Raw genomic sequence first — 22,834 nt, 5'->3', positions numbered from 1 at the left:
GCCACTATGTCCCCCACACCTGAATAAGCAAGTCGCGACGTTCGGGCAGGCTCCACGGCTGGCCGTTCAATAGCGGCATCAGAACTGGAAACCTGTCTTCTGGGCCTGTAAGGAGCTACTAATAGCACCCTGGCCCAGTCCCATCTGATTTTCTCCAGACACAGCGGGAGCAAGGCATCTAATCGCCAGTGGGTCCCCGGCTCCTGTTATGGTGAACCAGAATGGGTCGATTCCTGGGAGGCAAGAGGTCTAACCACCACTGTTGTGTTCTCTGTAGAGACAAGCACATGCTTCCCTCGATCCCTCTGCAAGAATGCTACAAGGCCAGTTTAACTGCCTGCAGTTCCAAACCACTATGTAGAATGCCATTCTACACAGTGTCCCAGCCAATACTGGATGCATTCGTGGTGATGGCCTCCCCTTCTGGTGACACTGTCGAACGCTATGCCGAGGCGCATATGAGCAGGCTGTTTGCACCAAGAGAGTGCCTTTAGACAGTGAAGAACACCGTCAATGGGCAGCCGTGGTTCAATGTGGGCTAAAAAACCCTGATATTGAACCAGGCTTGCACAGGTCGCATGCGAGGCCGCTGTCCTCAAGCCCAAAAGTTCTGGAACAGTTAAGTGTGAGCGAATGTCTAAGCTGGAGACTAGGCAAAATTAACCAGTCGTCCAGTAATAGAGTACTCGAATACATTTGAGTCTCAATGGTGCCAGTATAGCTTCCCTGCGCCTCGAAAAGGCATGGGGAGCAACAGAGAAGCCAAAAAAGCAAAACTTGAACTCTTACGCTGTTCCCTAAAAGTGAACCGCAGGCACTCAAGTGTGCCAGTTTTTATGGGGATATGAAAATAGGCATCTTTGAGGTCCATCTTGGTGAACCAATTGCCTGCAATGTCGCATTTTGAACCTCATTCAGCTCAGAACAAGTTGACCTGCTTGAGGTGTAGGATTGGTCTGAGGCCACTATTCAGCTTGGGCATGGAGTAGAACCCGTACTCCAATTGGAAAGGATGTACCATATGAATAGCATGTTTTTGAAGCAGAGCTGCTACCTCATGAGACACAACAGCACTGTCCTGTGGGTCCGTGACTGATGCTGCAGTCACGCCCCGAAAGGGAGAGGGGACCATGCTTGAACTGCAGTGAGTAGCTGGTCTGAACAGTAGTAAACACCCAGATGTCTGTGGTGCACTGACACCAATACTCCAGATGGCTCTCTGAGATGGGGCCCTGGACCTGTGGCAGCAAACCTCTAGAGCCACTGCTCACCTTGTAGCTTGACCTTGGCTCTTGCCTCTACGCCGGGAGGCGGTCTGGCCGCAGGTGCAGCTGGCTGTGCTGGTCCCTGAAGCTGCTGGCACAGGAATAAAAACCCAGGCATATGCAATAGCAAGCAATATAGAGTAAGAATGTACAGTTGCTGCTTCAGCTGGCAAAGAGTAACAGGACTGTCAACAAGGCCTGTTTGGTACCAGACTGGGATGGGAACACCGGCCGATAGCAGGCCGGAACCAAATGGAACAGAGCACACTTTGTCCCCATCAGGCATGCGTGCCTGCGGGGAAACTGCTGCCCAGAGCTTCTCTATTCCCAGGTGTGTGGCTGGGGTGAGGACACAGCCACCTCTCTATGAGAGGATGATGGGGAACAGCGCTGTACAGGTGTGGGACGCAGAACACTCTGTAGAGCTGCAGAAATGCGGTTTACCAGTGACTGCTTTGCGTGCTGCTGCCTCAGGCAGGAACAGCATCTGCTTGTCCACTTCTAGGCCGGCCTTGCATATGTCACAGAGATAAACCCAGTCATTATACAAATACTGTAAGAATGTACAGTTGCTGCTTCAGCTTACTAAAAACAGCAACTGGACTGTCAACGAGGCCTGCTTGGTACCAGATTGGGGAATATAAAAACCTGGTCGGCAGGAGGTTGGAACCGGGACTGTACCGGAATGGTACCGGGTTGGTTAGGTACCGGTTTTGTGCCTGTAGCACCGGGTTGGTACAGTAATGTACAGTACTGTTGCTGCCCACAAGGGGGCGTCTACTCAAGCAGTAACGCCGCTGTACAGTAATGCAACAGTGCGTACCCTCAGTAGACCAGGGCACCTGCAAGACAGCAGTGACCCTTTTTATCCAAGGCATAAGCTCCGCCGTACAGGGAGACTTAACCGCAGGGTATGCGCTATCTGACCACGTCCTCAGACGGGAATGCCAGCTCCTAGAGATGCAGAGCGCCTTGGAGAAATGCGCACAAAACTCGCAGAAGCAGTTTGATGCAAATAGCAAGCAATGCACAGTAAGAATGTACAGTTGGTGCCTCAGCTTGTTAAAAACAGTAACTGGAATATCAACAAGGCCTGCTTGGTGCTAGACAGGCAGGCTGGCTTTGCATGTGTCACAGGGATAAACCCAGGCAAAATGCAAATAGTAAGCAATGTACAGTAAGAATGAACAGTTGCTGCCTCTGCTTGTTAAATGACATGACAAAGCGACGCAAGAAAAATCAATAAAACTTATGCTTTTCAATAGCACCCTTCACACCAAAGGTGTCACAACAAGAGTCGTCGTCGCGACACAAATTCCAAAACGAGCAAAAAAAACCCCAAAAAAACCTGGTCCTATTTTTGCGATTTCGTCGCGAGACAACTACACTACACGAAGCCCTGTTTCACTTTGTGATGGGTGCCCACCCCTTGTGTGTATTTTTTTATTTATGTAGGTATTAATTTATTATTATTATTATTATTTTTTATTATTATTATTATTATTTTTATTATTATTATTATTACTATTATTATTATTACTACTACTACTACTACTACTACTATTATTACAGTGCCTACAGAAAGTCTACACCCCCTTGAACTTTTTTCACATTTGGTTGTGTCAGTGCCTCGAGTTTCATGCATTTAATGAGGATTTTTTTTCCCACTAATCTACACACTATAGTCCACACTGTTAAGGGGGAAAAAGTTTTTATTGAGAAAAAAAATTATATATTAAAAATACAAAACTGAAACATCATAATTGGATAAGTCTCCACCCCCCTGAGTTAATAGTTGGTGGAAGCACCTTTGGCAGTAATTACAGCTGTGAGTCTGTTGGGACAGGTCTCTACCAACTTTGCACACCAAGATTTGGCAATATTTGACCATTCTTTACAAAACTGTTCAAGCTCTGTCAAGTTCCTTGGGGAGCGTTGATGGACAGCAATCTTCAAGTCATGCCACAAATTTTAGATTGGATTTAGGTCGGGGCTCTGACTGGGTCACTCAAGGACATTTACCTTTTTGTTCCTTAGCCACTCCAGTGTAGCTTTGGCTGTGTGCTTTGGGTGGTTGTCATGCTGAAAGGTGAACTTCCGTCCCAGTTTCAGCTTTCTTGCAGAGGGCAGCAGGTTTTCCTCAAGGACTTCTCTATACTTCGCTCCAATTAATTTTCCCTTCTATCCTGACAAGTGCCCCAGTCCCTGCCGATGAGAAACACCCACATAACATGATGCTGCCACCATCATGCTTCACAGTAGGGATGGTGTTCTTTGGGTGATGCGTTGTGTTGGGTTTGCGCCAAACATAACGTTTTGCATTTAGGCCAAAAAGTTCCATTTTAGTTTCGTCAGACCACAAAACTTTTTGCCACATGGCTACAGAATCTCCTGAGTGTTTATTTGCATACTTGGGATTCAAGGTGGGATTTCTTGAGTAATGGCTTCCTTCTTGCCACCCTACCATACAGACCAGATTTGTGGAGTGCTTGGGATATTGTTGTCATATGCACACTTTGACCAGTCTTGGCCATAAAAGCCTGTAGCTCTTGCAAAGTTGCCATTGGCCTCTTGGTAGCCTCTCTGATCAGTCTCCTTGCTCGGTCATCCAGTTTGGAGGGACGGCCTGATCTAGGCAGGGTCTTGGTGGTGCCATACACCTTCCACTTCTTAATAATCGTCTTGACTGTGCTCCAAGGGATATTCAAGGCCTTTGATATTTTTTTATACCCATCCCCTGATCTGTGCCTTTCAACAACTTTTGAAAGCGTCTTGGTGCTTATGGTTGAGTCTTTGCTTTGAAATGCACTACCCAGCAGAGGGAACCTACAGGAACTGCAGAATTTATCTTGAAATCATGTCAATCACTACAATTTAACACAGGTAGAGGCCACTTAACTTGGTGTGTGATTTTGAAGGCGATTGGTTACACCTGAGCTAATTTATGATTAATTTTACAAGGGGGGTGGACACTTATCCAACCAAGCTATTTCAGTTTCTATTTTCAATTAATTTTCTACAAATTTCTAGGATATTTTTTTAACTTGGAAGTCGTGGGGTAGGATGTGTAGATAAATGAAAAAAACCCACTATTTTACTGCATTTTAATTCCAGGCTATAAGGCAACAAAAGGTGAACATTTTGAAAGACTGTAGACTTTCTATAGGCACTGTATATAAATATATTGTGTTTTTGTGCGGACGGACGAAAGCCGTCCTACATGATTATTTATTATTTAAGATGACGGCAAAAAGTTGTGCGTTTGTGTTTTGTTTATTTATTTAAAAACTTTTTGCAGAAGGCGACTATCTCCCGAATTAATTCATTGAATAAAAACCTGCAGCTTTCTGTGCTCCAGGAGAGAGTGTCAGAGGTGAGTCTAAATGAATAGAGAAACAATTGCTATATCTAAAATATACTTGTTTAGAATTGTTAGTGTTTGTTTTACTTTGGCCAGAGTGCCCTTTGCTTTGTGTGTTCTTTTGTTTAAACTGTTTATTTTGTCAATTATTAAATAACAACGCAGCAGTGCTGTTTTGTCCCTCAACCATTGTTATTGTTTTATTTCCTGGTCTGACTGCACCACCCACACGCACCGCAAATTTCCAGCTGTCACTTCATGTCTGTGATCACTTCTGGTGTGCACAGTGTTTTCGCAGCGAATTTGTCGTGTCGCCCCAGTAAAAATCGTGTCTCGTACAGTGTGTGAAGGCCTTAACAGGGCAGGAGGCTGCAGCTCCTATATACACTACTTACTGTAACAGGGCTAGTGCAGTAAACAGTACTTGTAACAAAAAAACACAGCTGTCAACACAAGCAGCAACACTGTACAGTAGGTTACAGACAAGTACTGTAAAAAGTATAGCTCAAGTCAAACTCAAGCCAGGTTCGCTGCTCTTAAGTATCTGCCTAAGCACTAGTACTGTACACACACACACGGTACGGTGCAAACAGAATGGACGTGCAAGGTACGGTGCAAACAGAATGGTACATGCCCGGTACGGAGCACGATATGGAACAAACAGAATGGTACATGCACGGTACGGTGCAAACAGAATGGTACGTGCACGGTACGGTACAGTGCATGGTACACTGAGCACGGTACAGTGCAAGCGGTACGGTATGGTACGGTGTACGGTGCATGGTACAACGGTACAGAGCACAGTACACTACCATTACAGTAACCTCGTTCACTAAGAACGGTGGTAGATCAGCGGCCTACAGTTACCGAAGTAGTAAAATACAGGGATGCCCACCTGTATAGCTTTTGGCTTAACGCAACACAACCCTAAGACTGGAGGAAGCCTGCTGTCACTGACAGCCTTCGCAATGGTGCTCCAAGCAGAAACCAGTAAGGACTGCAGGCAGGTCAGACCTGAAGCAGAGCTGAGCCCAGCGACTGCTAGCGAATCGGCAAGGTAACCTTGTTCGTTGTACAAAGTACCGACAGGAACGGGAGCAGGTCTGGGATGCCCACCTATAACGCTCTTGGCTGACCAATACTTTGAATACTAAGGAAAGCCTACTGTTAGCTAACAGCCTTCACACTAACTCTGCAAGCAATAAGACACAGAAAAACTGCAAGCAGCCTGACCCAGCGCGTCTCGGTCTAATGCAGGCAGCTGAGCCCAGCAGCCAGGTTAGTGTTTTTGTAGAAAAAACAGAAAATACACAGGAGTAGTAATCAAACACAATTATTTTAATATAGTTTTTATAACAAAAAACACTCTATTTTTACACTTCGACAAAAGCCAGCAGCTTAAGACAGAACACAAGTAGCCAACTTAAGGTGTTCGATCCCAGGGAAGGGGCAACGTTGCTGCCGGCTTCGCACAGAGCACAAGGCCGCTGAGGGACTTAATGAAAAATCACGGCTGAGTGCACAATACGTGAAAGTCATTACTAGAACATGTAAATTAATCACATTACTAGTGTAATACACAAGCACAAAAGCAGATAAAAGTATTTATTAAACATTTATCTGTTCATAGAGCTCTCTCTCAGGCGGTGAAAGGAAAAATAATGACAAAGTATTTGTCATCAGTCTTTTTATAGCCCTTGGCAGCGGGCGTGACTGCATCACTGTCACTGCGTGCAGCTTTGGAATATCTATTCAGGTTAGACGGTATCAAAGGATTAATGCCCACGAGGTAATGGTTATATTTCGTACTTGATAGGGAACTGTAGCATCATCTTTCATCATTGAATAACTACTTTCTGCACTGTATGTTCAAAGAAGGAACAAACCTACCGGCCTCCTTGCTGATCAAATACATCCGTCTTTTTAAAAAATAATAATTCAGGCTAGAAATGTATAAACGTATTCCATTTTTTTAAATATAAATTTCATTAGATAATTAGTTATTGGATGCTTTATTGATGACTAACACAGGAAAGTGGATCTCAACCACAGTCCCATTAAAGCAAACAAAATAAATAATAGTATCGTAGTCTGAATGGGCAATAACAATTTACATGATCATAGTTTCATGTGCACCTGAAAACACAAAATGTAAATTGTAATTTTAGCTGCTGGATGAAAAAAAAGAGAGAGACTAAGGCTGAGAACGATAAGGTTACGAAGTAGCTGCTAATAAGCAATAAGCTGGTCAGGTCGCTTCTCCAACTAGTTAGGAGAGGCAGTTTCAGACTCTGAAGAGCTGTTTGTGGTGATGTCATTTTAATAGGCAGAGGGCAGGAACTTTGAAGACACCATTGACTATAAAGCAATGGGATAGAGCCCTGATAAAAGGAGGGATTCGATAGACAAAAAACAGCAGGTAATAGCTTAAACAGCATATTTCTGAACCCCTATGTTCTGCGCGCGCATCTTTGAAGAGGGACCCCAATATAGCCCATGCTTCTCAGGGCTCAGCCCCCATACACTGTACTGTACCTGAACTCTCTCCATTTCTGGAAGATGTCCAGCTCCATGGCCTCTGTCTGATTGGGGCTGAACCTGAACTCCGACACCAGCTCGGGGGAGTGCTCTTGAGGGTCACAGTCTCCGAGCTCGGCTGAGTTAAGGGAAGAACAGGAGGAGGGTCAGAGGGAAATACAGGGGAGAGAAGAAGAACAATCTTTGTTGGCAAGGCACCAATACTGAACCCAAGATATGTTCTCTACAAAGCATCCAGGAAATAGGCTTTACGGTAACATTAATTACAATGAGTTGGTTTATTACCATCCTCTGACCTTGATGAATGAGAGCATGGATTGTTTTATATCTGACCTAATAAAAAGAGCACAATCAATCAAAGGCACTTTCTTTACAGAGGAGTAATATCTGCTAACTGTATTCATTTCAATATTTCCATGCACAGAGAATGGTTTTATATCACAATTAAAACATATACGGACATTGTATTAGGATCTCCGTACACCCCCACTCGACCTCTCCGCTCCGCCTGCACTAGAAGACTGGCTCTACCTCCGCTACGCTCCCCTGCCTCCACAGCCCGCTCCTTCTCCACCCTTGCTCCGCAGTGGTGGAATGACTTTCCTACAGATGTCAGGACTGCCCAGTCCCTGACCACATTCCGGTGCCTCCTTAAGACTCACCTCTTCAAACAGCACCTGTAGAACTCCTCTGTTTGTATCCTGGGACACTATCACCCTTCATTTAAATGTGCTTTATTTTGCTCTTATCTGCCCCCTATTTTACTGCATTTAACCCTGTACTTCAGAATACTGTAATCTGCCAAGTGTTTAACCTGTAGTATTTTGTACTTAATCATATCCTGATGTAACTATCACTATTTAATCATATCCTGATGTAACTATCACTATTATGTGCTGTATTATTGAATTGTGGTTTGTCACACTTGAACAAAAGTTATTGTATTTCTTGCTCTTATTGTATTACTTGTATTGTAACACTTGAAATGTATTTGCTTGCGATTGTAAGTCGCCCTGGATAAGGGCGTCTGCTAAGAAATAAATAATAATAATAAAAATAATAATAAAAATAATAATAATAATAATAATAATAATAATATTACTCCAGCCCAAACACATGCTGTAGTTTACCTCAGCATCACTACGGATCAAGTCCGCCCAACAGTGCTGCAATTGTACCCTGATGGCGATAGCTAGTTGCAAGACGATTATTTAAAAAAAAAAATAACCATTAACAAAAAACACTACCCCCTAAAACAGTGAGTTTGTTAAAGATGAAAGGTATATACAGTGTATATATAGCGTTCTGATTTACCTTGTAGACAGTAGGCAGCCAGTTCTACAGAAACATCATACAGACATTTTAATCTACAAACAAATACAAATAAAAGACATGATGAGAGGGGAGTCGTGCCAGGTTACTTTAAGATTTTATTTAAATATCCCAATGCGAGTTCCACATGGTTTTACTACACAATAATAATAATAAAAATAATAATTAAAAAAAAAAAACACAGAAAAAAAACACATGATTTATACCCTCATACTGCACAGGATTGGAACAGAAGTGGTCGGTCAACTCAGGTAGGAATAGGGTGCACACTTAAATAATGTAACAGAGACACTGATATCTTACTTTACAATGTAGTATTATTGTTATTGTCATTGACTATCTTGATCAGCTGTGATTTGAAGTGTGACATATTGGGTACAGCTACAAACCATGTGCTTCCTGGCCACAGCCAGGACAAAATCACGGAAGGTCAAACAAACAAATGCTAAAACCGGTCATCAGTATTTACTGCATTTCTACCAGACAATACCTGCATCTCTGCAGTAGATCCTGCTGAACTGTTTGCATATGTATGTGTGGTAAGGAAGTGAGGAATGAAACCCTCAGAACGCTCTGCAGATCTGAAAGGAGAGGTTTCTCATGTGCTTGGCTGAAAGCTTTTGGAATACGTTTAATACTCACTTGCTCGAAAGGATGTCTTGTCTAAGCTGTAACACAAACAGGTACCTGGAAGCAATGACACGACAATAATAAAAAAAAAAGACAACAGAGAAACTAAATCAGTTATTATTTATAAAAGTAAGCAAACAAGTAAATAAAAGCAACATGTTTCAGGTTTAAAAACTCAGTCTAAACATGTTAACTTAATTATGCATGTTCTGCATACAGACGATATACACTGTACTTAATTTGTTAACAGTTGTGATTCAGTAACCCCAACTTAGTCAGAGTCAAAAGTTAATAACCTATAGTACAGTAGTAGCATGTGCATACCTGTTAAGTTCACATATTGAAAGAACAGTCACAGCAGCAAGCACAGTCATGTTGGTAGGCTGTTCAAAGCAATGGCAAAATGAGCCATTGCTGTACCAGCAATGCCAAAATTAAGGAAAAGTAGGTCACCCAAATCACTAATAGGTGTATTATTATTTATTATTATTATTATTATTATTATTTTTATTATTATTATTATTAATTTCTTAGCAGACCCCCTTATCCAGGATGACTTACAATTGTTACAAGATATTATTTTTACATACAATTACATTATTATTTACACATTATTTTCTACATACAATTACCCATTTATACAGTTGTGTTTTTACTGGAGCAATCTAGGTAAAGTACCTTGCTCAAGGGTACAGCAGCAGTGTCCTCCACCTGGGACTGAACCCACGACCCTCCGGTCAAGAGTCCAGAGCCCTAAATACTACTCCACACTGCTGTATGACCTAATAAAGTGACCATGCAGGGTACGTACCAGCACCTTCGCTATAACACAGATCAAAATTAGGAAAATAATCATTTCACAGAAATAACAGTTCTAGTAGTTGGCTAAAATGTACTGGAAGCTGAGACTTCGATCACAGCTACAGCATTCAGGGAGTGCTACAGTATAGTAAAGAGGAGGGTGTTCAGGATCACTTAAACATCAAAACAATCCATTATTTTAGCAATCTTTCTGTAAGTTGTGACTGCCAAACCTAATGTGTTAGAATGCTTAACACAAAGATAGTAATGAATAAGGCAGTACAATTCTGACATGTTCATGGCTAATGAAGCAATGCTTACAGGAAGTTAAAAATACATTTTTGGCTTTCAGCTATAAGCAAGTCATTTTACTGGTTATTACGCACAGCTTTTTCAGTTACACACTGTGCTGTATTCGACACGTTGCCATCTTAAATCTTGTGCCAGCAACAGAGTTAATCATGAATACTTTGCAATCAGCATGCACACCAATTGTATAATAAAACATTTAAAGGAATAAAAACATATCAGAATGTACTTTATGGTGCAATAGAAGTCTATTTGTAGAGAGATCTCTACAAGTAATACAATTCACAAATTCATGTTGTTTAATTGATTTCATTCCTGGATAATGGATGCATTAGTTACATGAGTTGTAACTAACCCATCCACTCCCAAACAGGGTTTTACCCTTATACAGCCAATGTAGTATTGCTAAAGGTGCAGGTGCCCCAATAAAAAGACACACACTGTATACCAGTGAGGTGCTATACTGCAAATGTGCATTGCTAACACTGACTACATCTGGAAGGTTGTGTTTACACCAAGTTACCTTGTAAATTCTTCATGAAGGTTGTTTGGCTCTGAAGAGTAGAACTTTATTCTGAAGTGTAAAGTGTACGGAGGTCCATCTAAAAGAAAGAAAGAAACAAGTGGTTATTATGTCACAGCTTTCAATAAATCTGATCAACCCCAGCTTTTAACCCATAAAAAATGCACAGGTGATATTGCATGTATTTTGCATGCAAGATTGGTTCACTTTTGGTATTACCACTTTAATAGTCGATGCAGTCATGTAGGAATGGAGTTGTATCCTGTATGTACAGCAACACCTAATTGAACTACATATGCTTTTGCTTTTCTCACTGTACATGTCAAAATCAATGTATCATCTGATCAGTTGTTAGTTGTATTTCTGAAGCGAGGTGGTTTTAGTTGTTAGTTCATGTGGTACAAAGTACCACATCGGAGACATCATTGGAATTAATATTACTGTAAAGTCTATTTCCTGGATGCTTTGTAGAGAACATATCTGGGGTGTGTTTTCAGTATTGGTGCCTTGCCAACAACGATTTTTCTTCCTCTTTCTGCTGTATTTCCCAAATCACTCCTATGAATAAAAATGTGTCATGGGTCTTTTGTGTCCTGCAGATAGTGAATTATATTTTTACATGACAGCAATAGCTCTTCTATTCCACATATTGGAGCACTATTGATATTTAGAAGCTAGATATTCATGCTTTTGATATGTGAAGAGAAAACACAGCATTCCAGTATGACTGGGACATGAACAAATATTAAAATAAACACTTTATTTACTGAAATGTATTCAGAGGCAAAAATGATCGCGCTCGCAAAACAGAATGGGAAACCAATGGATAAATGTCTAAAAAAATAACCCAAAGACACACATGCAGCCTGTAACATATGAAGATATGAGGTACAAATACAATACTGTGAAATGGTTCACTTTTTAGGGACAATGGCCATAATCAAAGTTCTCCAGCCTCTGAGCATTAATGATCGTTGTCTCGAATCATATACTTTTAAAATGGTTGTAGCTAGTAACATAATTACATGAATCTCACCGGTTTTGCCCTTTTGTTGGCTACATTAGGTAAAAGTTCTCAGTTTCCATACCATACTCTCAGGAAATCTGTTACACATGCACTTCCTGGGTCATTTCACTTTAGCAGTGTCTTCTGGATAGAAAACAATCAGGTCACTAGGGGAAGCCACTAGTTGGTTAACGGCAGAATCCATTGACGGGGTGTGGCCAATTTCACCCTACAGGTGACCAAGGTAGTGCAACACTATCTGGAAGCATGACTTTCAACAGAGACTTCTTTACCATAGTGTAGCACGAGATATGTTTTAAAATGAAAATAAATGGTTTGCGATGACTTTTAATATATAAACTGCCTGTTTCAGGCCTAAATAACAAATGGATTCCACAACAGGTACGACTGATGGATTTATTCAGCTACAGCTACAATCACATTAAATGTGTGCCTTGTTTATACTGTTAGTTATTGTTAATTCTGCTGGAGTGAACTGCTCTATTTGGCAGAAAGTACATTAGTTCTGTCAGGGAGTTGCTAGGCAGCAGTCTGGTCATGTGATTGCAAGCTTGGTATATGATGTGATGATCAGGTGCATTAATGTGACTTTTGGTTGCTGTATAGATATTGTTCATTTTGAAAATATATCTCTAGAAGGTGTTGAAATAGAAGAGGCTTACCCTTGTGAAAATAAACTGATTGTGTTTTATTAGACAGTGATATTGATGGTAATGAAAAAAATACAGATTTTGATAGACATTCTGGAAAGCAACATAAGCAATACTGGAAATGTTAATGCAATGACATTTTATAAAATTCCCAGATGGGGGCCAGGTTTTTATATTGGAAATTGACTGAGGGAAAATAAATATCTGACAGCTAAAGGGCTAAATAAAATACTTATAATCTGCCTTTTATCTCCTGTTTGAATATAGGAGGCATGTTGGTCCAGTGGTTAAAGAAAGGGGCTTGTTACCAAGAGGTTCCAGGTTCAATCCCAGCCACTGACTCACTGTGTGTGACCCTGAGCAAGTCACTTAACCTCCTTGTGCTCCATCCTTCAAGGGGAGACGCAAAACCGAGGTCCTATTGTAAATGAGTCTGCAGCAGTTGTGATGCATAGTTCACCCCCAAGTCTCTAAGTTTCTTTGGATAAAAGCATCTGCTAAATGACTACATAATAAGCAGGCAGAATTGAAGTAGAATGTAGAAAGGCTGTGGAAGTGAAGCTCTAGAATATCTAGGAGATACTTGGCTGCAGTAACAGTTTGGTGAAGACGAGAACACTTAAAGAAAGACTAGGTCTACAGGTATTGTAATGACAGCTTGACATGTATGTTGCTGTTTAAAGAGAGTTTTAAAAGAGTATATGTTAAGTTTTCTATCAAAAATGAGATTTAGTAATACTTAAATACGCCTGTGTCCATTTATTTTTTCAATATATCAAACCTTTTCCTCAAACATAAGATTTGAAGATGCCCTGGTAACATGCAGCTCATATCAAACTATTATTATAGGACGTGTTCAAACAGCAGCTCTTGAAAATTCACTATTTTTTTCTGTGCTCTGGGAAATTGGGTTGTGTCCATAATGACAATTATGATGACAACTCCAAGAATATAATGACAATTCCAAGAATATATAATTAGATGTGATTTGAACTCCAATACCCCATTTACATTGCCCCTTTTAAGCCGGCTTACTTCTTTTTTTTGTAATGTAAAAAGCAGCTGCCTTAGGTCACGTTTGCCACGTACACTTGTGGGCAACGCCCTCACTGTCAGTGTCAAACAGGTACAGACAACAGGAACAGGAAGTTGGGATTGTTACTCAGACAACAGAACTAAAAAATATCTGACAGGCACACAGAGAGACAAAGGAAAAATACAAAACACACTTTTATATTTGTGCTATAAATGTGAAAAGACATTTAAAACGTGTATAATTAATGTGGGACAAATGTGAAACAAAACTGTCAAATATTTTTTTATCTACAGAAGTATCATTATGAGTTTTCAATTTTGTGGGTATCTATCTTGAATTAAACAAATCATTACAGTAAAGCACTGGACGACCACCTTGAAGTAGAAACACACAAGTAACACAAATAACAGGCTTGTTGTTGATTTAAACAGTACTGCATCTGTGTTTTGGGGAGGGAAAATGTCGTCATGCAATTGGGGGCACACTACAGTTCAGGGGCTATGTGTATGCGTTCAGGACCAAAGCCAGCTTAGGTCTGTGTTCAAGTGTAAATGGGGTGGTTCAAATGATAAAAATCTTTTAAATCTGATCAACCCTAAAGTCAGGTCCGAGTTCTAAGTGTAAACGCACCTTGAGAGAGTCATGCCAGCCTTAAATAAGTTACCATTTTAGTTGACTTCTCCAACCCCCAGCTCTGTGCAATTTTGCAGAAAATATTCCAGTTTACTATTACAGCAGTTCTCATGCTTAGCAGATACTTGGAAATCTTGTGGACATAGGCATAACAACTCCTTATTTATTTATTGATGTATACCCTTTTTGAAGAATGAAAATATAATTTTAGGAATCACTAAAATAGTCAGTAAGGTACTCAAAAGATGTCTGCTGAGCATTTGGTGTTTTAGAAGTTCTGTATGCGAATATAAAAAATGTATGAATAGTAATATCATTGACTTACTTTTTATTTGCTTCTTTATAGGCTTCGTGTAATCTAGCCAGTGCTGAAGAAAGAGAGAAAGAGAAAAATGACAAATCTCAATCAAAATATTCAGTACTACAAGGTTGTATTACATAATATTACACTCTCTGGAAAGTTGAAAAGACAAAATAACAGTGCTAAAAATCTATAATATTTGTGCAGTAAGCGATTATATGGTTTTAGGTTAACTTTCAAAAGTACTTTAGTCTTTAACTCCTATTTGTTTAAAATAATAAAATGCCTGTTCATTTTTAACACAACAAGAACCAATAAAAACCAGGCAACTGCAAAAATACAACCAAACTATAACCAATTAAATAGTGTCTTATATGGATGTAAATACAAAAATGATATAGGGAAATATTCAAGACTGTTTTTCTCCTTTAAAAAAAAAAAAAAAACACAATTAAAGACTGAGGGTAGACCTTTTGAAAATATGCCCTCTTGTGCCTGATAGCCCTTTAAAAAGTTTCCCATAGTAAAAGTATAGCATCCTCTTCTGTAAGCATGCCTCTGGGATATTGTATAACTCAGTCAAAACCCCAGAAGCATGTGTACATCAGCAAGCACCTTTTCTTAGTCCAACACAGCTGAGGCATTTAAGAGAGTCAGAAAACGTTTACGCTTGTTAAAAAAAAAAAAAAAAGGAGAGAGAGAGAGAGAGAGAGAGAGAGAGAGAGAGAGAGAGAGAGAGATCTGTATATAGCTGTTAACCTACTCGCAAATTGACAAGAGTCCTTTCAACCAATTAGGAATGGGTAATTAATGTCAAAAAGCTCAAAATCAGCTTGGAAAGTTTCCATTAACTTTTGATTTAAAAGCACAGTGCTAACTAGACATTCAAGGACATATTAGTAGTGATTAAAATTGAAAAAAAGTTCAAATCAAACTTAGAACTGGTTTTAAGGGATTTAAGGAACATTTATTATTTTAAAATTAGAACTTGAGGTAAATGCTAGTCCGTATCCTCAGCAAATGATAACGCGCATGTGGTTAAACAGGCATCTTGCTCAGATCCTCAAATCTATTTGAATATATTGGGAGCCTTAGGGAAAGGTGTTTCCTCAGTGGCTTTGAACATTGTAGATTTTGTTGATGTGGTGAGGGGTAGAATGCAGGAGGTGGTGCTTATACCCCAAATGGACCCCAGCTAATATTGCAAAATGGTCCTAGGAAACCGTGGCTGGACATGTTAACAATAAAAAAAAATGTTACATAATACCACTAAAGGGGCAACAATATTAATCCAGAAATAGGACAACAGGTTTTTTTATGCTGTTTTTTTTTTTTAACATAATAAATAAAGAAAACAATTATATATCTATCCGATGCTTCCAATTCTGCAGCTAAACTTTACATGTAGAATGTACACAAACTACTCCACATTGATAAAGTTAAAAAATGCATAAATATAAATAAGTAAGATTTACAGATTAAAACAGATTAATCTCAGTTGCAAAAGTATTCAACCCCTTTGCTACCGCAGCTCTAAATCAGCTCAGGTGTAAATGATTTGTTTGAAAGGTCACAAAATTAGTGAATTGGTTTCAGCCTGTGTGTACTCAAAAGTAGTTTAACTTGTAGATAATTTCCCTTTTGAAATAAGTCAGGGATAAAGTGGTAGAGAGGCATAGAGCAGGAGAAGGGTACAAGAATTTCAAAAGGCGCTGATTATCCCTCTCAGCACAGTGAAGTCCATCATTAAGAAGTGGAAGATGCACCATACCACCCTACACTACCCAGATCAGGTCGCCCTCCCAAACTGAGCAGCCAGGCAAGCAGGAAAAACTGGTTCGGGATGTCACTCTGAAGCCAACAATGACCTTGAGAGATCTGCAAAGTTCTGTGTCTGAGATGGGAGTCAGTGTTCACACATCAACAATAAGCTGGTCCCTACATAAAGCTGGCCTGTATGGACGGGTTGCAAGAAAGAAGCCATTACTCAAAAAGCCTCATCTTAAAGCACGTATGGAGTTGAAAAAGCATGTAGACAATACTGCAGACGTGTAAAAAGGTTTTGTGGTCAGACGAGACAAAAAATGAACTTTTCGGTCTAAATTCCAAGCGACAATCCCCAACAAACTTATCAAAACTGGAGCAATTTTCCAGTGAAGAATGGGCACAAATTTCACCATCCTACTGTGCAAGGCTAGTAGAGACCGATCCAAAAAGACTCATAGCAGTAATTGCTGCAAAAGATGCTTCTACCAAGTACTGATTTAAGGGGCTGAATACTTATGCAACCAGTAAATTTCATTTTGTACATTGTCTTTGTAAGTTTTGCTGACATTTAGCCTCCTCCTCATATAACAGTGTTCAGTTTAACCACTATAGCTTTGAATAAAAAAAAAGGTTGTTTGTAAAACTGTGCATACATTGTTTATAATTCAACAAAATGTGACATTATTGGTAGGGGGTGAACACTTCTGCAAACCGCTGTGTGTGTGTGTGTGTGTATATATATATATATATATCTATAGTGTCAAAGCACACGTTTCACTAGTTAAACAGCAGAAGTATGCAAGGTAGTGATAATCTGTTATAAAAAGAACACAGATAAATTAATCCACATCAACATTGTATTTAGTCTATTATTCGTACTGATAAAATAAGGAAGCTGTTACTTGGATCATGGTAATGTTATAGCTACTCCTTTGCTCCTTTTTTTTCGTAGTCAGAATTGATAAAAGTAATAAGATCTACCTATTATGTGTTCATTTTTAGTGTGGGTGAAACCAGGGTTAACATAGGAACAAAATCTACATGACAGATTAAATTAGCATTTTATAGTCACTGAATAAACTTAATATCCTGTTAGGTCATTGCCTGTTATCTTATAAAATCATAATGTATTTAACAGTTATTTAATTTTACTTTTGGTCTATAAAATAAACTTCATACTTTTAAATTGTATCCGTGTTGTTCTGTACTGTAGGTATTTGTACTCCACTGTCCAATACGATCATACTTCCAGTAAAGCAGCTTCTAGTCACAGTTAATTCCGTATTGTTTGTTGCTTACCACTCAATCTTTCTATCTTTTATTTTCGCCAGCGAGTTCAAATTTATCATCAAATATTATAATGGACCTCTTTTATACAAGATGCCTTCAAGACCTTCCGACGTTAACAATAAATGACGTGCACAGGATTGCAAAAGCCTCATGCAATGCTCCATCAAGCAAGTTAGAAAAGGGGTTCAAGTTGTATCTCCAGTTCCCTCTGTGACTGAAGGGGAGTGATTACATTCTTGTTGATGTATTTTTTTTTTTTAATTCAATATTGCTAGACTGAATTTTAAACTGTTCAGTTAGCATCTGTTACTTCTTGTCTGTCGTTATTTTTAGGTGGTGCATAATGTGTTCATAACTAAGCTGGCAATCTGCAGGCCATTGAAAACACTCTCCCACAGGCGATCAAAGACTCTGAAAATGCTGGCATTTTTTAAAAAAAGTTTAAACTTTTTTTTAAATTGACATTCCGGCCTACTTAATTATGCATTTGAACTTGTATGTGTGCGGTGTTTTAATATGCAAAGTCTGCTGTGATTATGTATGAGTGTGTGTTTTGAGATGTGCTACATAAATTGCGCTATATAAAAAAGATTATTATTATTAAAGTAAACTCCAAACTCCAAACTCATCAAATTCCTTTTTCTGTTAGTGTCAAACAAAGATGAGGGGACAGCAGAAATCAGGATAAGGGTTCACTGTTTTAAATCCTTGAAGAATTCCTGGATTTGGCTAATGCATATGGTTCAGTGCCACATGAACTACTTTGAGCAGCATTTGGTTTTTTTCAGTGTACCGATGACAATAACAAATTTAGTGAAAGCCTATTTTGGAGATTTGCAATTCAGTTTTTCAACTTCAGAATTCAGCACTACATGGCAATGCCTAGAGGTTGGAATAATGGCAGGATGCACCATTTCTCCACTGGCTTTTACCATGGCAATGGAAGTAATCATTAGGGCATCAAAATGGGTAGTGGGAGGGGAGCGCTTGGCTTCTGGAATGCGACTACCACCAATTCGAGCATACATGGATGACATGACAACCATGACTACAACAGTAGCCTGCACTAATCGATTATTGGGCAAATTAACCGATAACATTGAATGGGCACGAATGCAATTCAAGCCCACTAAATCAAGGAGCATCTCTATAATTAAAAGGCAAAGTAGTAGATAAAACATTCTTCATTAATGGTGAGACAATACCAACAGTGTCTGAGAAGCCAGTGAAGAGTCTTGGGAGATGGTACGACGGGGATCTAAAGGACACAGTTCGTGTGGGAGAAGTTAGACAACAAGCAGTGGAAGGGTTGAAGAGCATAGACAGCTGCGCTCTACCAGGTAAACTAAAACTCTGGTGCTTTCAGTTTGGTCTACTGCCGAGGTTGCTGTGGCCACTGACTGTGTACGAGGTTTCTTTGACAACAGTAGAGAAGCTGGAAGCTTTAATCAGTTCATACATCAGGAAATGGTTGGGAGTTCCACGCTGCCTCAGCAGAGTGGGACTTTATGGTAAAGGAATACTGCAGCTACCAGTCTCTGCTCTAACCGAGGAGTTTAAGTGCGCCAAGGTCAGACTGGAAATGACATTAGTAGAGTCACGCGATAAATGCGTAAGGGAGGCAGCACCTGTGTTGAAAACTGGAAGAAAGTGGGCGGCAAAGAAAGCTGTGTAAGATGCAAAGGCTGCCCTTCGAATTGGTGATATCATGGGGCAAGTTCAGCATGGAAGAGGGGGTCTTGGTTTCAGTTCAGCTCCTCCTACATGGCACAAGGCAGCCCCAGCTCAAAGGAGGAAGCTGGCAGTCAAACGAGGTGCAAAAGCAGGAGGAGAGGATGAGGTGTATAAAGGCCATTTCCCAGGCCAAGCAGGGAGAATGGATGAGATGGGAGTGTGGGGAACAACGCAAGATTGGCTGGCAAGACCTATGGTCAATGGAACAGAGCAGGATCAGTTTCCTCATCAGGTCAACATATGATGTTCTCCCATCACCACAGAACCTAAACCTCTTGGTAGGAGTTTACTGTAAAGCTACGTCTTAGTTGGTGCTTATCTTGGCGAGAGCCGAGTTCAAATCAGCATGAAGTTTTAACATCTACTGCCAGTGTAATGGAAATCAGAAGCCGCACAGTTTAATAGTAGGGTGTTCAGAGTTTCAGTTCTTGTACAGTAGCTTGCAATTCTGTTTTGTATACTACAAAATTGTACAAAATCACAACATCATTAAAAAAAAAAAAATCTTCTATGAGCATTTGTAAATATTTGCAAGCTATGAATTTAAATTGCCAAATGCCCAGTACACAAATGTGTGCATATAAACATACTTGATCAAGAACGTGCAGTACATTATATAAACATATAAACTCTAAATTAATACAAAATAGTTTTTGCTTACATTAAGTGAATAATACTAACCGTGTGTACAATCAGATGGACTCGGAGCCTGCAAACCTTTGGAGACCAAAACTTTGACTCGGGGCTAGCTCTTCTAGCTTGAGCTTTAAAATCTTGATCTCATTTGACAACTCATTTTTAGAAATGACTGATGGCTCGGGCTTCAATCAATAATCGTGGCACTGCAGAAGTACAGTCCATTTCTTCTGGACTGTACTGGCTTTTCTCTTTGGTCCCACACACCGAGCCTTGGGCTGTCAAGGAGTACTGATTCCAGTCAAGCAGAACTGGAACGGTGCCTTGATGCAGCCTCCCACAGCCTCCTTGTGTTGGTTCAATTAGGTCTTTAACAAAATGCAGACTGCAGTCTTTGGTGTGTTTAGTGACTGTGAATTTCTGTCTTTGAATATCTGTAAGCCACATTTCTCGTCTCTTTGTGCACGGGAAATGCATGAAAACTTACTGATCAATTGTAACATGCTGAAGCGGAGCATAGGGGTACATGGCAGTGATCACTCCCATTTCCTTCTCATCGCTGATAAAAGTTTTCACAGTTGTGCCTGAAGTAAAACTCATCCTCTTTCTAGTAGTTAAAAATATAAAAAAAACTAACGCCGATAAATATGTAGTTGTTCACTCAGGGTCGGTCATATAAACTGCAGCGTAAGGTATCAGAAAAATGCTACTGCATAAAGAAAAAGTCGCAAATTAAGAGTTTTGGGTAGCAAAGGGCTACCAAATATATGTTAACTTCGAGCCTTGATATACAAGTAGCTTTCGAGTTAAGGGTAAGTTAAATAGAAAGCCTTGAATATATCCCACCTTCTTACTAGCCAGTAAATTACAGATTTTATTTATTTCAATAGAAGTGAAAGACAAAAGCACAAATATGGCCAGTTAGTTTAGCTTTCACTGTGTCTGGCTGTCCACCACAATGTCACCTCCAGAGCACAGCATGGGAGACGGGGTTCCAATTAGCAGCAGTAGACGAGTGTCTTGAAACCACACACTGGGTGGCTTTCTTCCCAGTATGAAATAATACGTTCTGAAGAGTTTGAATCTCTAATCAGAGATCTACAACTGCAGTGAGCCATAAGGTTTTTTTTTTTTTTTAGGTTGCTGAGTAACGGCAGGAATATAAAAGCAGCAACTACAATTTTGTACCTGATCAACACTGCAGAGCTGTACAGAGGTTTAGGAAGAACAACTTTCCTGAAAACAACAGGCCACTATTACAGTCAACTCAACATGTCCTTAATGCATATACCAAAATATCAAGACATGACTGACATGCCCTGGGTTGCATCCCTTGTACTACTGTATAACACGCACCTCATCAAAATAAATTGTATAATACTACAGAAAACTATTATTTTGTATGCCGCAAGCTGCAACCTGGATATAACACACAGAGACTATACTGAAACTTGTAAAATGGTGTTTTAAGAATTTTTTTTGCACAGCGAGACTTGACCGTTAGATCTATCAACTACGAGGTAGTACTGATCAGCCAACAGCCTCCTTTTGTTTGTAATGTTCCTTATGTTCTATGTAAACCAATAGTATCAGTAAAAAGGGATAAGAATCATTAAGCCTGGGGTATCTCCATCAATGGTCTGCCTCTTCATCTTTTTTTTTGCTTTCTGTGGCTGAAAGTTCAATGTCATAGAGAGGTCAGAATGTGATTTACCTTAAATATTGATGTGCAGTCCAGAATATAAAAACTGTGTTCCCAGCTTTGCTGGTGATAAAAGAAATCCTAAACCACACAAGGCATTCTGGACCAAATTCATAAAACTTAATCTTAGTCTCCTTTATTGTGCCAGTAATAGTGTTTAACATGACATTTCATGGAGTGATGCATAAACGCCATGTACCATCAAAAAACTTAATTCACTGCAACATTAGAATAATGTGCCCTTAGAGACCAATTTCCTCATTAGCATATTATTAATCTGATTCAAATCTGTGTTGTGCAGTTTATTGACCCCTTACCAGCACCATAATTAACACATGTCTCAGACCAGGCGGAGAATGAGATGAATCTTAACAGTATCATTACCAAGCATAACGTCTGCATTTAGGAACATGCATTTAAGCCAATAATAATAATAATAATAATAATAATAATAATAATAATAATAAAAGTCTTATGTTTAATTATCCAATAATTACATAATAGTTTGTTATGTGTAACACATACATTAAATTGCATCGTCTGAACAGGATAGGCTACTTACTGGTTGGAAAACATAAATCACGTTTGCAGCCTATTCGTTGCTCTAAGAAAATGGCAAGCTTTGGTGTGCTTGTGTAGACTGTACATCAAGAGGAGGGAGGTATCTTGGAACATGATCCAGAAGAGTGAGAAGACCCCGCAGTTGTGTTTGCAATCTGACGCTCATCTTGCCAGCGCTTCTGGCAGTATATGATCTTCCTTTTTACAGTACAAACTGCATTAACCCTCCTGCCACAGAACCTTGTATTTCCAAACAGCTGATCTGCGTTCACAAGTATGTATTCTTTTAATACTGCAAGTTACTCTCACGTCCAGCACATTTCAGTACAGCCCCTTGCTATACAGACACCGTTATGCCATACATTCTGATATGCCCGACATGACCCCGACAAACAGTTGGTCTCGAGTAGGTTTAACCAATAGAAGAGTCAAAAGATCTGTCCCTTGTTATGCAGGTGTCCAATCATGAGTGAGCAGAGGCAGGACATATACCGTTGAAGGTATTCTCCATTTCAGTTGAAGGTCTTGTGAGTTTAACCAATGGGAAAGTCAAAGATCTGCCCTGATTTTGCAGCTGTCCAATCATTAGTGAGCAGAGGCGGGGCAAATATGCTCGGGTGCATGGTGTAAGAATAGCTGAATTTCGCACGATATTGCAAATATTATAGAGACCGTTATTGAGAACTATATAGTAATATTTAGAAAGACAACAGAGACATCGTAGTTGATTTGGTTACG

General features: G+C 39.8%; 1 protein-coding gene across 5 annotated transcripts in view; it reads right to left on the bottom strand.

The window, feature by feature from the left end:
- LOC117394422 (band 4.1-like protein 4B) overlaps positions 1–22,834 on the bottom strand; it is a 189,765-nt gene that overhangs the window by 111,521 nt on the left and 55,410 nt on the right. For all 5 annotated transcript variants that reach the window (XM_059012940.1, XM_059012939.1, XM_059012941.1 and 2 more), the window contains exons 3-7: positions 14,431–14,473; positions 10,760–10,838; positions 9,139–9,183; positions 8,479–8,531; positions 7,162–7,282 (exon numbers count right to left, since the gene is read on the bottom strand). In XM_059012940.1, coding sequence (XP_058868923.1) covers positions 7,162–7,282; positions 8,479–8,531; positions 9,139–9,183; positions 10,760–10,838; positions 14,431–14,473 — 341 coding nt within the window. The remainder of the gene's footprint in view (positions 1–7,161; positions 7,283–8,478; positions 8,532–9,138; positions 9,184–10,759; positions 10,839–14,430; positions 14,474–22,834) is intronic.

This window comes from Acipenser ruthenus, chromosome 3 (genome assembly GCF_902713425.1).
Source record: "Acipenser ruthenus chromosome 3, fAciRut3.2 maternal haplotype, whole genome shotgun sequence".
Lineage (NCBI taxonomy): Eukaryota > Metazoa > Chordata > Actinopteri > Acipenseriformes > Acipenseridae > Acipenser > Acipenser ruthenus.
The sequence above is the reverse complement of the archived record's forward strand: the minus strand, read 5'-3'. Positions and strand labels throughout refer to the sequence as shown.